This window comes from Copidosoma floridanum, unplaced genomic scaffold, assembly GCF_036245765.1.
Source record: "Copidosoma floridanum isolate Cflo_tuat_1 unplaced genomic scaffold, Cflo_Japanese_pri ptg000029l, whole genome shotgun sequence".
Classification (NCBI taxonomy): domain Eukaryota; kingdom Metazoa; phylum Arthropoda; class Insecta; order Hymenoptera; family Encyrtidae; genus Copidosoma; species Copidosoma floridanum.
This window is the reverse complement of record NW_028321906.1, coordinates 572,868-589,085: the sequence shown is the minus strand read 5'-3', so window position 1 is coordinate 589,085 and position 16,218 is coordinate 572,868. Positions and strand designations below refer to the sequence as shown.

Below are 16,218 nucleotides of genomic sequence, written 5' to 3'. Positions count from 1 at the left end.
TACTTAAATTTGTGGATAATAAATATTTATTTTAGTTCGAGATCTGTCTACTTCCATGACAACTAATGTTATGCACATGCATTACAATGCAATTAGTTCTTAAACGCAATTTATATGAAGATGAGCTTAATAGATTGAAAGAATTGAGGTACTCGGGTGATAGTATATTTAACTTCAAGAACTAAACTTACCATTATTACCATTTCCTCCCTATTAATTCCAGTGTAGATCCGTTCCATCAGTTGTATCATCCAGACCGATCACTTCCTCATAAATATCGTCAACATCAGTATTTCTAGCTAATAGTATTGCCTAGTGACTCATTTCTTTTAACTTTTTTCTTTATTAATTTGGTATACCATACGTATTAAACAATACGTTTGTTCTTTTATGCATACTACTTTCTAGAGTTATATGTTCTTATCTTTATAATCAGAAATTCCATCATCTACATTTGACAAAATCTTTGTTAATGAAACTGTCTTAGACAAGTCTATTATAGTTGCAGTTCCTTTAAATTTGAAAAACATCCTCCAGAAATAGGTTTATTTGACCTATAAATTTAATGTTTCACTACATTTTGCTTTATTCTAAAGGGAGTATAATTTTTGGTGCCAAAAAAAATCCAAACAAATTCCAGCCTAATTTTCTGAGTGATTTTCCTCCGTTTTTTAGCGTTGTGTAAGTTCTTAGTTCTAAATTTGCGGTCAGAAAATTTAGGTACATAACGATAAACTTTGAATTTTTCGAGCGCAGGGTGAACAAAGTAAGCTTACGTTAACAAAAATGTTGCCAAAACTGTAGTCTTCTTGTTTGTAAAATGTAAAATAAATATTTTTTTTTTAACTCGATTTATTTCTGATTATTTTTATGTTCTTTTATACTCCTCTATCTCGTACAACCGTCTCTAAAAATTTAATATATGACAATCGTGAATTTTATAATGAGAAGTTAATTCGTTTGATCAACGATAATTATGATACTTTAGAATATTTCAAAAATTTTTATACAGTAATAATAAAATGTACTCTGGAAACTAAGTCGTGAGCCTTAAAAATTTTTGAAATAAAAAGCTATGTAGAAAAGGTCAAATTTTGTTTTTGTTTCTGGCACAGCATACTTATTTAGTACATCACTTAAAGTATTATCGAGTACTTACTCGTACATGAAATAAATAAAACCGAGTAATATCTTGTTCACGGATGTATTGTATACAAATCTCACATCAATTGCATTAATATCACGTTATGCCAAAAGCATGTAGAAAGTTAACATTACTCAGTTGGATCTGGTTGAAGTACTAGTACTAAATAGTATAGCAGTAACTAGTGTCATACAAAAAGTTTGCTACATTAAAAAAAAAAATTAAATAAAAAAAACTTGCCCTTTTCTCGACTGTAATCTTATGATTTTGTGATGTTTATGACTTATGTAAGCAAAACAGAATTCATTTCTATTGTACTAAGTCTTTAAAAATGAAAAAAAAAAAAAAAAAATATGACTGGGCACATCAAACATACACATCTCAGATTTGATTTTGTAAAATGGTAACTTATGTGTGGAAGTGTTGATTTTTTACTTCATAGCAAAATTATTCTCTTAAAATTATACCTAATCTCAGTCGTACAGATTGAAAGAAGACTGTTTTATTCAATCCAAATAAGACAGCTAGTAAGAATTGTATTGTTACCTATCACGCTGAATCAGCAGTACATACTAAATCGATAATTATTTTGGACTATGTGTAATTTAAGCCTGAATGAGAGCCACAAGAGGATAAAAAATGGGGTAAAATTACTTTTAATTTGAATCAAGGCTTCATCCTAAATAACTGCCATTGATACAAATGATAAAATTTGATAATTTTGCTGTAGATCCACACAATTATGGCAATCAATGCAAAAGAAAAAGATTTGCGTCAGTAGACCTAATGTTCTTTTTCAAATCATCTTAAAAATTAAAACTAATTGCTCTACAACTCACAGCAACGAAAAAGTAACGAAGAAACTGTGTTGAATTAAATCCAGAATCCAATACACCCGACGTTTTTCACAGGCTATCAAAACCATCGTTATCGCATTGAATGTAAGTATATACAAGAAACTTGTACAAAAAAAGCTACAAAAGCTCCCACATGCACATTATACTATACGAGCATAAACTTTTTCCACCCGAACTTATCAAAAGTAGGATACCTACCATAGGAGAGAAAAGCAGCGAAAGCGCGAGAGTCGCGCACGTGCCGGGGCGGCGTGGTGCGGCTGACGGCGGCAGAATTTAATCCGTCGCGATCGCGCTGTACACACAGGGTATAATCCGCGGGAATTCACGGAGGAGCGGACGCGCGTCTGTGAAGTTCTTGGCTTGGAGGCGCCTCTCAACTACCTCTACCTCTGCTTCCTTCCTTCACGTGTGCAAGTATGTCTGTGTGCGTCGACGTAGTGCGTTCACGGCACATATGCGTCATGAAAGTTGGAGAAGACAAGCCGCGTATGGAGTTATGGCTGCAAGCGCGAGAAAGACCCCCTTATTACGCTGATCCGATTACAGTTAAACCGAGGGTGCGTGTATGACCCACGAGTATATAGCTGTACACTGTACGGGAGCTGCGAACGAGAAGGAGTATAAGCTATACCCCGGGCTGTTTGAAGCCCACGCGCGGATATTGCATACGTGCACACATTCGTTTGTCGGTGTGTTAATGCTCCGTGGTAAGGGTTGCCACGTATATATGATGCTGCTACTAACGATCGCGCGAAAAATTGAGAATTGATTTATTGGCTCAAAACCGATATTGTGTCTGGGGGAGATATAGGATTACTGTCGGGCGGGGCTCGGGCGCGCTTCTGTCACGGGTAATTATTTGGGATGTAATGGGCTTAATAACAAGTGAGGGAGTGAAATAAGAGTCTTAGAGATTCTTTTTCACTTAACATTATTTATTACAGGCAAATACTTATAGTAAAAACTATTGTATCAATTTAGGATGCTGTTGATTAACTACTCTCATTTATAAAATCAATTTAATGAGGTATTACCTACTTTGATCTGTCATGTTCTAAAGGATGCTCCAGTGTCCCAGAATAAGGAACCTAGGCATGTACTGTTCAAAAATTGAAATTACGCTGACTTCAGTATTAATAGTCCTTTTTTATGCCCCAAAATGGTACATATTTTGAAATTAAACTCAGCTCGATCGCCCGAACAAAAATCTTGTTGAGGCAAACGAGAGGCCCTCTAGAGGATACCTAAATAGCCTATGGAGGACCTACTGAGGCAAAGTAACGCGGTGTACAGTTGGTCCTCTTTAGGCTTTACTAAAAAACTGTGTACTTAACCAAACTTAAAGAGTCTCTAGAGTTAAAACATATGTATAAATTCAATGTGAGGGAGTGAGATAGAATTATAATGAAATACACTATTATACTTATAGGTGTTTTATTATAGAATAAAAAATAGATTGGTGCAAAAAATGTATACTTGTTTAAATGACTTCTACGTGCTGTACAATAATTAAAGGAATCGCGACTACTTTAACGCCGCAATTATAATCATTATTTAACACAAATGTGCAGAGTGATGAAAAATGTAAACTTTTGGTATTATACTTAAGCCTATTTTGTATAGTTTTGAGATATTGCATCTCAAAAGTACTGGCATTGGTTATACTTTCAATACTTAATATATACTTATATGTTAAACAACTACATTAAGTATCAAAAGTATAAGCAATTTAAGTACTTTTGAGACACAAAATATCTCATTTAATCAATAATTTACATATATGTAGGTTTGATTGTTTTTCATTTATTAAACGATTGTCATCATAATTTGTTTACTGAATCTAGCAGCTCTCTTACTCCAACAGATTAACTCTATTTCTGTCCCTTACTTTTATTGAATTCACACACATGTTGACTGGAAAAATGCTCTAAGTTTGGTTATGTATACACGGTTATTTAGGATACCTAAAGAGGACCAACTGTACGCCGCGTTATTTTCCTCAGTAGGTCCGCTGTAGGATACCTATAGAGGTCAACACGAACTAAGGAGGTATCCTCAATAGATTTCTGTTCGGGCAATGAATCACGACTTCAAATAAACGTGTTATATAGATATAACGAGTGGGTACATAGGTATTATATATCGAAACTTCTTCTTTATGATGCCTTTGTGAAAAAAAAAAAGAACATAAATGAACTCAAAATCGAGATGATTGCAGAAAAAGGGATTTAATACTAGAGAATACGCTGTACAACAGATGACAGCAGGCTACATTCATCCCACAATATTCAATCGTCACGTGGTGTTCACTAATTCATAAAATCTCTTGTAAATTCCGTATGGTAAAAGACGAGGTAAAAGATTAAGATCTGAAACTTTTCATTGACAGTCCAGAGACTAAATGAACTACTTTCTTGCTAAAAGTTTTCTGACAGATAATGATAAATGATTTTTTTTTATAACGATAAAGGTATCTGGACGCTAACAGTGAATAAAGGTATGTATACGTATAGTAAAGTAATAACCCAGTGCAAAACCCATGCAGAAAAATTTTCACTTACAAAGCACCAGAGACATAAAAATTTCGCGTTGTAAACCATACGTTTTATGAAAATTAGCAGAGAAACATATACCATTGAATACGGTATTGCTGCTGAAGTAATTAATTGGATCTTAGTTAGTATTGGACTCTTGCTATTAGTTGCAATAATTAATGAAGGATTTCATGCAGATAACATATTAATATTGCTCAAAAAACGTACACACAATACGTCAATATATCCACACGGCGTGTTCGTTTACATTCTGCACGAATAATATGACGTTGACAACTTTCGAATCTGTGTCAGTGATACAGTTAACTAAATTTTAAATAACTCAGCTAGGCAACGCTGGCATCCCAGGGGAGAAAAGGACTTGTGCCATAAGAGTAACATTGCACTTATGCTTTTTTTCCTTAAGATGGCAAAATGTCTTAAAGAGACACAGTAATCTTGTATCAGGCAGGTTGAATACCTCGATAACAGCATACTTGCGAGTGGGATCTTATCTCAAAGAAATATTTACTGATATAAGCCATGGCATCACTCTATATTAGTATATCTCATAGCGTCATTCAGGATAAATTTTTAACTTTTTTTAAGACATCAGGATTTACAAGTAGGTAGCGTAGTATTTCCAGTTGGAAACATTGAGAAAGCGTGATGAGAGAAGTTATTTTATTTTAGAGTACCAAATCACATGACCACACGTAAGGATACAATAGTACTTTATGAAGATGACTTGAGATTGAGATTTCATTACTAGGATGCCATTCTACTGTGTCCTCTTAAATACTGGCACGCAAATCTACAATATATGGTATCTATAGATGTATAAGATATATGGTACCATATTTCTATGGATTATCATGGCCTAGGACGCATCTTGCTATTTTTATTTTTTAGAAAGCAACTCTACTACTGTACTACACTGATTGAAATATTGTGTTGCATCTGACGTCCGTGACCATGATAAACTTTAATTTCCTTATGTTTAGCAAGACTATCATAAGTATCCATCTGCAAGGCTTACACTGTATAAGAGTTTTTTTTTACTATTTCACGGAGTTCATTGGTTCACTCTTTAGTATAATTACTTATTTGCATGGAATGAACTTGAAAGTAGATGATTTTATAAGTAAATTTTCAAACGATAGCACATAATCGTAAGAAGTGAGTACATAATAAATAATACTGCAGTCTTCCGATTCTAATGACTCCTACAATTCTACAAAAAATCAAGAAATATACCTTCCTACTATCTCAAACACTGCTATTGAGTACTTATTGTTTTTTCTGCTTCTTCTACGCTAATACCTTCATTGCAATACATTAAAATTGTACAAAATTTTAACTAAAATTGTTGGCTCTCTGTTAGTTATTATGAATATTTTAGGACAATTTTTTGCAACGGTTGTTTTAAAACCAACGTGGTAAAATCATCCAAAGGTCACAATAATCTTTCAGAATTAACAAATCAATGAGCTCGATAGTATGTTTTTTTTAAATATTCAAGTAAGTATGTCATAGAAGAGTTAGTAGAAAATATGATATGCATAATTTTTATCGCTAGTTCATCAATCTATATTTAAAAAATATTTAAAGTTTAGTCATTCTGCAAGTATGAATGACCCTCATCAGGTAAGATTACTGGTGGGATGGATATTTCATAGTTGATCACGTCAAATATTTTTTTATTAAAAACAACTCTTTCATAATGTTTTAGCTGACTTAACTATGAGTAATTTATAATATATCATTCTTCATTAAAGTTAAATGAAAATCGTTACATCGATTTTGGCTTTGCAGAGTAGTAAAATCAATAGCTATTAATTTGAGTTTCTAAATTAAATAAAATTTTGAACAAATATAACGTATATTACATGTTTTTTAGGTAACCTTACAATTTGAGAAGTTAATACTACATTATGCTATACTTTTTATAATGTTTAAATCAATACATTAATTAAAATATATCACTGTACCTTAAAAATTAATTATTTTATTCCTAATCTAAGATATATTTCCTGTGTATTAATCAATTTTAAATTTCATCGTAAAAAGAGAATTCTTTACAGTTTTAATATATTGAGAATCTTATTCCATTCTAAGTACAAGTTTTTCGACTCGTTAAAAAAAAATTGTTTAATGTCTTCAGTCAATATTGAAAATTCGTAAGTTATTTATAAGTTAAAAAGTCAATATTCGTAATTTAATTTAAATGAAAACATTTTTTTCCACCCTCTGGTGGTTTTGGGAGGCTGGTACTTCTTCGGGCAAAAAAGCAGTTTTCCGATACTCGTTCGAAAAGTCTCAACAAAGACTTTTCAAACTCGTAGGAAAACTACTATTTTACTACAGCCAAAATTTAGGCAAAAATGGTGAGTGGTAAAATAAATTTTTTTTTTCCAAGTAGATTGAACCACAAGTTTTTGAAATATAATTTTGTTATTTCATTTTTAAAAACCTTGTTCTAAATAGATTCTTAATAGATTTTACTGCATTAAATCAAAAAATTGCATTGTATGAAATCTAATACTAGAAAAATGTTTTTTGTACACTTGTCTATTTTTTGGTTAATATCTGTCTGATGCTGGCCAATAAAAGACTTAGCAGTAGCACGTATACAATACTCGATGCTGAGAGCTATTTAAGTATATGTACTGATCACAGTTTAATATTAAAGTTTTTTCAAACTTTATTAGTGTGAAATCTATTAAGCAATTACTGTATCTTAGTGTATAAATTTATTGTAAGATTTTAATGACAAGAGATTTATGAGAAAATTTCTTATTCAATTTTGTTATTGAAATATCTACTTCCAGTGGTTATTCTTACGAAAGTATTTTATACTAACCATAGCACTATCATGGTACAAATATCCAACTAAAAATATAGTAAAAAAAGTACTACATATTTGGGAAAAGAAAAGTATCATTCTTTTTTTAACCTTAGTAAGCAATATCTTATTGGTTGTTTTAAATTGTGAAATTTTTATCCAGTTAAGCATTTCTGTGATTATTTTTTGGCATCCTTTCCAAATGCATTCTAAAACCCTTCCCAGCAGTGAGAAATTATGTGAGACAAAAATACATGTAATAATTAGTATGAGAAACTAGTTAAGTATTCATGTTATATCAGATACAACAATCTCTCTGATTAAACTCAATAAAACTGATTTCATAATTGTATTACTTGTTGTTACAGTTTAAAGATTGCACTTTAACAGGCTCGTTCAAAGACCAATTAAGGTGGCTTGGGCGATTTTTATCGACTTGATCAAAACCTCTGAAATTTTGGTATTGCGTAAATAAAGTATACCAAATTCGTTTGCGATAAGAAAATACTGGGTCAACCACTTAATTTTCTCGCAAATCGCTACTGAAAATTTACCAATTGAACACCTACTCTTATGGGCAGTGGTCACAAAATCGACTATAACTTTGAAAATCCTTGATTAACTTCAAAACTTTAAACAGTTCTTGTGTATTTCTTTTACAAAAAGTCTATTAAATTCTAAAAAATATAGGGTCAATAACTTAACTTAAGAGAAAGTCAGAAAAAATTATGAAATATTAATCTTGTTTTGCCTCGCAACATCTCCCAATTTTCACAATTATAATTTCACGGTACTTTCCTGGCAATTTCTTGATCTTGTACTTTAGATTTATCGAAATAACTATATTTGTTGAAAAATTTACCGTCAAAAACTATTGATTTTTTAGAGTCCCTTATGGCACTTTACCCTGGTACGGTACCAACCGCCCAAGCCACATTAAAGTGCTAAAATAAGACAAAGAAATAAACATCACTGAGTAGATTGATACCACATCGGACAATGCTATTGATAAAATAGACAACGCTATATTCAATAAATTGAAGAAACTTAATATTTTCCTTACCTTGTAGGTTCCCAGGTTATCTATTACACATGGCAAACTGGCATCCCTTCCGAGTGCTACTGTGACATTCGGAATAGGCTCCGCAAACCTTGGCTCTTTGTCTGGTAGCACTGAAATCGAAAAAAATTTAATTGAAGGCGTTTGAAAAAGACAGGTGATAATACAACGAGTTTATAATACAAGTGTAATGTATTGACTTGTTAACAAAGTTGAAAAACAAAAATATGCTTTAGGCCTGCAATAGAATTTAAATTTACTCTAGCGAGTGAGATAGATAGCTCTTGACACGTCCTAAGATCGCTAACACGAATAAGTGTATAGCAGGTTGATGAACGATATAATGTCGCGTGTTGCTTTTATCCGGACTTTTTTATTTCCATATTTTTAAATATCAATACCCGTCAACTCATCAGTGTCAAAAAAGCGATAACTCAAAAAATTCATTCAAAATACACGTAGTTTTAAGCTTGGAACGGTCGATCAGAAAGAGGAGAGGGATATTTTAACGGTAATTTCGCTCAGTGGCTCTGATTCAGACCACCCTCGTTTAAAGTCAGTACCCAAGCCATCATGTTTCCAATTTATTGACAGAAAAGTATCCTCAAGCGCGTTTTTTTCCATTAAATTTTTCCTTTCTTTCTATTTCAAATAGTTCGAAATGAATGGTTTCCACGCCCTCTGTTGAAACGAGAGAAAACCTTTTTTTAACTAAATAAAAATAACGGCAACTGTGTATTTTAACGGGGCAAGATAAGTTTTGAATTCTCTGACATAAAAACATGCGCTAATGGATTGGTACATGGAAACATTTGGATAGCAACATAACGTGTGATATATTTAAAACAAAAAAATGAGTTTTTATTTTATTCTGCTTGAAAATATAGACTGTCTGAGTAGTATTTGCTTGACATGGCAAAAGAAGCTACTTGAAACTTAAGATGATTGATATCGTAATTATATTGTGAATGAACTTTAAGCCCGAACATAGTTATTTTTAATGTGGGCAAAATATCTTTTCAAGAAACTTAAAATTAAAATGGAAAAAGTTTATCAACAAAATAGTTAATAATGAGTATTTTAATTCCATGCTACGACATTCCCCAGACGATAGAGCTTTCTCATTAAATGACGCACGACAGGCGAAACTCTCCCGAACTGAAGAAAAGAAGAGTAAAATAGAAACTTTCTTGACTGTGTGGTTTTTCTCTGTCCTGTCCCGACTCGTCTGCAAAAGTGATTTGCAAAGTGCCGACGTCTTTCTGCCGTTCGGAATCAAAAGCCAAACTTTCTCTGAATCATCCGCGCTACCCTCCCACTCCCTTTTTTTCAATTTAGTTTTCAATCAGATGATGGTGAGGATAACAATGGTTTTCACAGACGGTCTTAGGAGAAGAGCCAGCTCACCGAACAATAAACTGTAGTATATATCTACTATGGTCAACGTGTACATTTACGCTTTTCCATCTTCATTGTGGAGAAAAAATATTATTTCCAGCTTTGGTATTAACGAAAATACTGGTATCTCTAAGCTAGAAGTAATTAGTTACGGATTTGCTAGAATAAAATATAGTCTTAACACATTTTTATTTAGCCTCGTCTTTCTTTACTTGTGATTGACCGGATGAAAGGAGATACAAGATCGAGTTTTATTTTGAACCTAAGAGTTTCAATAAAAATTAAGCTTTGAATGGCCATGTTGAATTGAAGATAATGAAAAAAAAAAATAAAATAAATGATAACGAGTTAATTTTCACGAGCTTTACTGAAAAATCATGAGGTTTTAAACGTCCTATTTCTTGAGTCCAAAGTAAAAAGATGTCGCATATATTTGAAAAAAAGGTCTTCATGAGAATTAATCTTTGCATCTTCTAACTAGTTTGTAATGTAAACCAAAAAGTGAAGATCTCACTGATATCATAGTTCTTTTAAGTGATTTAAGTTTATAAGTTCATTTTTTGACGCAACAATTATGCAAAAATCTGTTTCCGGTACAAGTGCGTGAAACATTGCAGCACCAAACATTTTGGATTTCATTAAAAACAAATGTTATGACCATTAGATAAGGGCTTACAAGAGTCCAAAAAAATCTTCTTAGATAATACGTTATTTTATTTAGCATGATTTAAAGTACAGATTTTAAAGATGTCGCAAGTAAATTAAATTGATTTTTCAAAATTGTGAGAAAATACAAGTTAAAACATTGTGAATAAGGGCGTTATTTAGGGTTAGGTGAGCTCTTGGTAGAAAAAATGGTATTGTACCTGGTGCACATCTAACAACATTAATCACAAGGAGTCCCTCGGGCCTAGTGCTTTCCCTGGTGACATGCACCATAATGTACGAAAACTATCAATTCTTACCATGAGTACAAAGTGCCTGCCGCTTTGTGCCCTTGGGTCACACTTTGCAGCCTCGTAAAAAAAAAGAAGTTTTTCACACCCTCTGGGCCAAACGTACTTTCTAGGGCCCAAAGTGATTTACTGGGTGCAAAGTGTACCCACGGGCCCAAAATTGTACTTTGCGCCCTCGGTAAGAAAAACAATATACGCTTCTCGGGCACCAACATACAAAAACCATGCCCTTGGGGTACTCATGTTTGTTCATTGTGCCCTAGTGACGTAATGTACCATTTCTTAGACATCGTAGAAACATGAATAGGCTTTTGTATTTTTGGTCTTAAAATAATGAAGAAAAATGGTAGTTTTCCTACGAGTTTGAAAAGTCTTTGTTGAGACTTTTCGAACGAGTTCCGGAAAACTGCTTTTTCGCCCGAGAAAGTACCAGCCTCCCAAAATCACCCGAGGGCGGAAATGATAGTTTTCGTCGGATAAGTGCCGTCGTCTCTGGGGCTATTTTGTGGCCCAAGGGCCCGTAGGATAGCCCCAGTTGGAGTCTATTGTGTGACAAATGCGATATTCCAACTAGGGGACTGTAAACGTTCAAATGTTACAATAAATAACTTGATGAAAGAAAAATAATTTTCTTACCATAGGCGCCAAGTGGGCGTAAAGTACAACTTTGCGCCCTTGAAAAGAAGAATCATGTTTGGACCTTGTGCACAAACATAAAAAATGCCACCATTTGAACGAGATTTCTTTACATTGTGACCATGGTACGAAAACTACTGCTACAAAAGTATCTACAAACCTATCACAAAAGGGTCAATATTAATAAATAAAAACAATTTTAAAAATATATACGAATGAAGTCATACCTATCGCTTTAGAAAAAAATTTGGTTGTGCAATGGATAAAAAAATTTAATTTTTTCTTAAGTTTAGCTGCTCATTTGGTTGGTTATTGTTTTTTTTTTAATTATTTTTTTTATTTTAACTTTTATGCCACTTTTTTTTGGATGTTTTTAAATATGTATTTTCACTGAATATTTTTAACTTCGTCTCTTCATTCATTTATTGTCAGAGGCTTTTGTTTCTATTTATTTATCTTTGCATCAGTGTACTTTTGAGTTTCTGTTTTATAATTCTTTGTCTTAGTTGTAAGATACTATGAAATGTAAAAAATTTTCATTTTTATGCATTTCTTAGGAACGAACCTAACAGGATGAACATATTTTGATGTAATAAATAAAATCGATGAAAAATAAGCCACAGCGTAGTAATAAGTAATTAAATCCAGAAATTTTTTGGCTTTTGAGGCTCAGTGTCTCCATACGTGAGCCTCTTCGTTAAAAAATACAGTACACATTGTTATTTTAAATTACATAACTTACACGGAAGAAAAATGTACCCAAGCATCAGACAAAAGACCGCTTTTGTTATCAAGTTTCACTCTCATCATACTTATCTTGTCAACAAAAGCGTGCGCATGCATAACATGAATATTCCTCATGTAACAGCATATAGTAAATGCACGTGCAGTCTAAAGTATAAAAGTATGTGTGGGATGCGTAAGCACATACACAAATGGAAAGTATTGATTTGCCTCTCTAGCACTGAGGTTCAAGGTTGTGCCTGACTCCAGTAAGGAACTGTAGATTAAAAAGAGACAGACGCAAAGAACCAAAACCGTCCCTTTTTCTCATGTGACTTATAAGTACGTAGACAAAGCGTCCAATGGGTATCGGAAAGTCCAAAACTACAACTGTCTGTAAATGTGCGACCGTACTACTATCTAAACTGCTGTACTTTAATGCGGAATGGTAGAATGGTATATAAGTCGTCTAATTTACTAAACACAAAAATTCACAGCTTATACATTTTTAATCTTTTTCATTCACTATGGAGTTAGCAATTTGGATAAAGGTAGCGCTTTTTAGTTCGACTCCTATAAAACTACAACTCATGATGCGATTATATTTTAATTTACGTGGCATTTCTTATCCCAACCAGTAATTTATTGGGTTGGAGCTGAAAAAGTTTTCCTGCTAGCAATTACTCGAGCTACTAAATAACAATAATAGTTTGTACAGCTCGAAGTTAAGCTACCTCTAGCAAACTAACTCATTAAATAATTATGTGAAACACGCGAGGATTGAAGATTGGCTTTATTTTAAGAATCGATAAAAAATCCCCCTTCTTTTTCTTCATGCAGTAAAAACTGCACAACTCGTAATGTTTCAACAAAGAAATTGCCACGTTAATGTCTGTGTGTCAATATTGCACACTCGCAGCTGCGTCCATATGTCCACGTACATTCAAAAAATCGTAGTTACGACCTTGCGCTGCGCAGTATAGCAGCGAATAAGTGGGGAAGGCGAATTCCGCTACTTTCTCGCGCACACATTCTTATCCGATTTCCCATAGTAGCGATCTGCGCGTCAAACATTACCGATCTCTTTCATCGGCTGTACCAAAATTTGAAGCTACCTGTACAGTTCAACATTATTGAATTCACCAAATGTGAGTACGGATTAAGGTAAACACCCAAAGGTAAACAAGATGGATTTTTTCCATTTTCAACTGTAAACGCTCGAACGCGTTCACTGTACCTTGATCCGCCAGTACTTCCGTTTAACCAGATTTTTCTGATGTACGGTACAGTCCTCTGACTTTGTGTAAACATTGTACACCCGATCAATCAAATGGGAACATAAAAAATGTAAAGGTACACCGCCGAATCTGGTTGGATGAATCAGCTGCTGTGACGTCGAGCAATAATCAGAAAGCAAGCTAAACACGAAGCAAGGGAAAGAAGGTAGAAAGAGATGAGAAATATGGCCAGCGTGGAGCAGGGGAACACGCACGTCAACCAGTTGGTTTGTGACTGTGCTTGTTTTCACTCTTTTACTGTGGTATACTGTAGTCAGTTTGCCGAGTGCCTTGCTCGCCAACAGCAGGTCAGAAACAGAATTGCTTACAGATTCTCGACTTTCTCACTGTTTGCTTTTGTAGCAAGGTATTTTTTATCTCGTCTTATCTTTAAAAAGGTAGAGCGAACAAGATAACGATAAAATCATAAAATTGAAACGTGGAGGAGGATTAGTCGAATGAGCCAGTATGCTGGGGCTAAGCAGGTGGCTTCACGTCAACGGCAACAACGACGACGACGAGGAGAAAGTTTTTGGCACTACCGGTCGTACACAACACAGCAAAGAGAAGAAAAAAAAAGGAAGACGATAAAAAAGTCGAGCATGGACCACAAGAAAATTAATCCGTAGGTACGTGCATACGTGGGTGTAAGCCATGCGGCGCTGCTTCATGATATTCGTACTAACAGTCGCATTCTGTAGTCTCTGCGTCCTATATTACGTGACACCACGCACTGTTTCGAATCTTGCCATTTATACATTCACCGACGATGCTGATCGCAAGACAATCCTGTACTGGAACACCTTTTTCAACGAAGAAGACTTCTACTTGGGTATGGGGTACGTGGCCCGAGACTGCCCAATTTACAACAATTGTTTCGCCACACACAACAGATTCTTAAGGAGTGTCGAAGACTTTGACGCTATCGTCTTCCATGGCATCAACGGGGAGCTCAGCACCAACGATTTACCAGACAAGAGGCGGCCCAGCCAGAAGTATGTCTTTGTGGCGCTCGAGAGCCCAGTGAACCGATACATTGGGCCTGAGTTCGATGGCTACTTTAATGTCACCGCGACGTACCATTTTGATAGTGACATCGTCTGGACGTACGCCAATATCGTAGACAGAGACCACGAGAGCCTCGTCGCAGTACCTAGTGCAAAGGAGTACTTTGAGTGGAAAGTGGATGAATCCATGAGTGCAGAAAATGAAGGAGACGAGGATCGGATCATCAAGGGAAAGAAAGACCTGGCGATTTGGTACAGGAGCAACTGTAACACGCGGGGTCGGCGTGAGGCGTATGTCGCTGAGCTCGAGAAGCACATGCCCGTGGCTAGTTACGGCAGTTGCTCATCAGCCAACCCTGGCTGCAGGAGGGATCAGGATTGCTTCAAGTCCGAGGTCGAGCCCAGATATTTTTTCTACCTGTCCTTTGAGAACTCGCTGTGCGAGGACTACATCACCGAAAAGTTTTTCAATGCACTCAAGTAAGATTTTTCGTTGCATTCTTTTTTTTTTATTTTTCAGGGAGTGGTATTTACCGAGATATGGGTGTGCGCGAGATGACAGTCTTGTGGTCAAATATACGTGGCTATAAATGCTTCGAACGATGAGGTGGCAGTCAAAGAGTTATGCTTTAACGCACTGCGACTGAAATAACAAGCGGACCATTCGATTAACTTTAAACTTTTTCCTGTCTATGTCTCAGTAGAAATTCAATCATTTAGAACACTTGATTTGACGAATCTGATAGGAGAATTTTTTTAGCATACAACTACTTTAACGTTTATTAGTACCTCTAATTTTTTTTAACACGTTACTATGAATAGCATTGGTATTAATAGAGATTAGAATAACTGTAAATCACGCAAAAATATACTTCTGGTTTCCTACATGTTTAAAACTTTGCCTATTGGATAGTCATTGTCACTGTACCTTACGTGAGAGATAGAAAAAATATTACTTTAAAAAATCTCTGCCGTATCTTAAGAGGACTCCATGTTTATCTATTACAGAAAAAATGAGACCTTGAACCTTACAACTTCATGAGTTGACAGTGTATTCTCTTAAACCACTGGTATAAAAAGAGGCACTGAGTCAGCTAAATATGTGCACCATTACAGGTTGTCTTGAGTTCAAATGCATCCATACAGTGAATTTGTCTTTTTATTTGTACCTGAAAAATATTAATAAAATGTTATACGTGAACACACAAATTAAATGGGCTTCGTACTCAATATTAATATTTTCGAATAATATATTATATGAGCAAATTCACAAAAAAATTTGATAAAAAAAATTTTTTTCAGGTACACCTTCGAAATAGAGCTCATTTTACTGGTATTGTGATGTACTATGAGAAAAATAGTATTTGTTGCATCAACCTTTATATTAGACATTTTTGTTATGTAAAGGTAAACATGTTTATCGAAAATTTTTTTTTCGATTAAACCCCTTATGGGTCCCTTCAGTGTATCCCAAAATAAAAATCCATACCAAAAAAATTTTCTATTTAAATGACATAAGATTTTTAATTTCAACTTTGGTTAAATTTTTTTGGAAATGTTAAGTCTTTTCCAGATTTTTAAACTCTACCATTTAATTTCATATGACTTGGATTGCATGAATCAATTTTTTCTAGCACCAAATAAGCGAGTTGAAAATTTGATTTTCTGGATTTTTTGTTCCACGAAGGCGTTGGAGGCCAAAATTTAATGTTTTTAACTTGCTTATTTTGAAACGGAAAAAATTGATTTATGAAGTCTAAATCGTACAAAATCAAAAA

General features: G+C 34.2%; 1 protein-coding gene and 1 pseudogene across 2 annotated transcripts in view; one reads left to right on the top strand and one right to left on the bottom strand.

The window, feature by feature from the left end:
* LOC106637211 (lachesin) overlaps positions 1-16,218 on the bottom strand; it is a 472,386-nt gene that overhangs the window by 138,153 nt on the left and 318,015 nt on the right. The window contains exon 2 of the mRNA XM_089596117.1: positions 8,447-8,556. Coding sequence (XP_089452243.1) covers positions 8,447-8,556 — 110 coding nt within the window. The remainder of the gene's footprint in view (positions 1-8,446; positions 8,557-16,218) is intronic.
* On the top strand, positions 13,680-15,782 carry LOC149373656 (lewis-type alpha-(1,3)-fucosyltransferase pseudogene; annotated as a pseudogene). The gene is made up of 2 exons (XR_016293329.1): positions 13,680-14,920; positions 15,743-15,782. The product of XR_016293329.1 is annotated as a lewis-type alpha-(1,3)-fucosyltransferase pseudogene (transcript).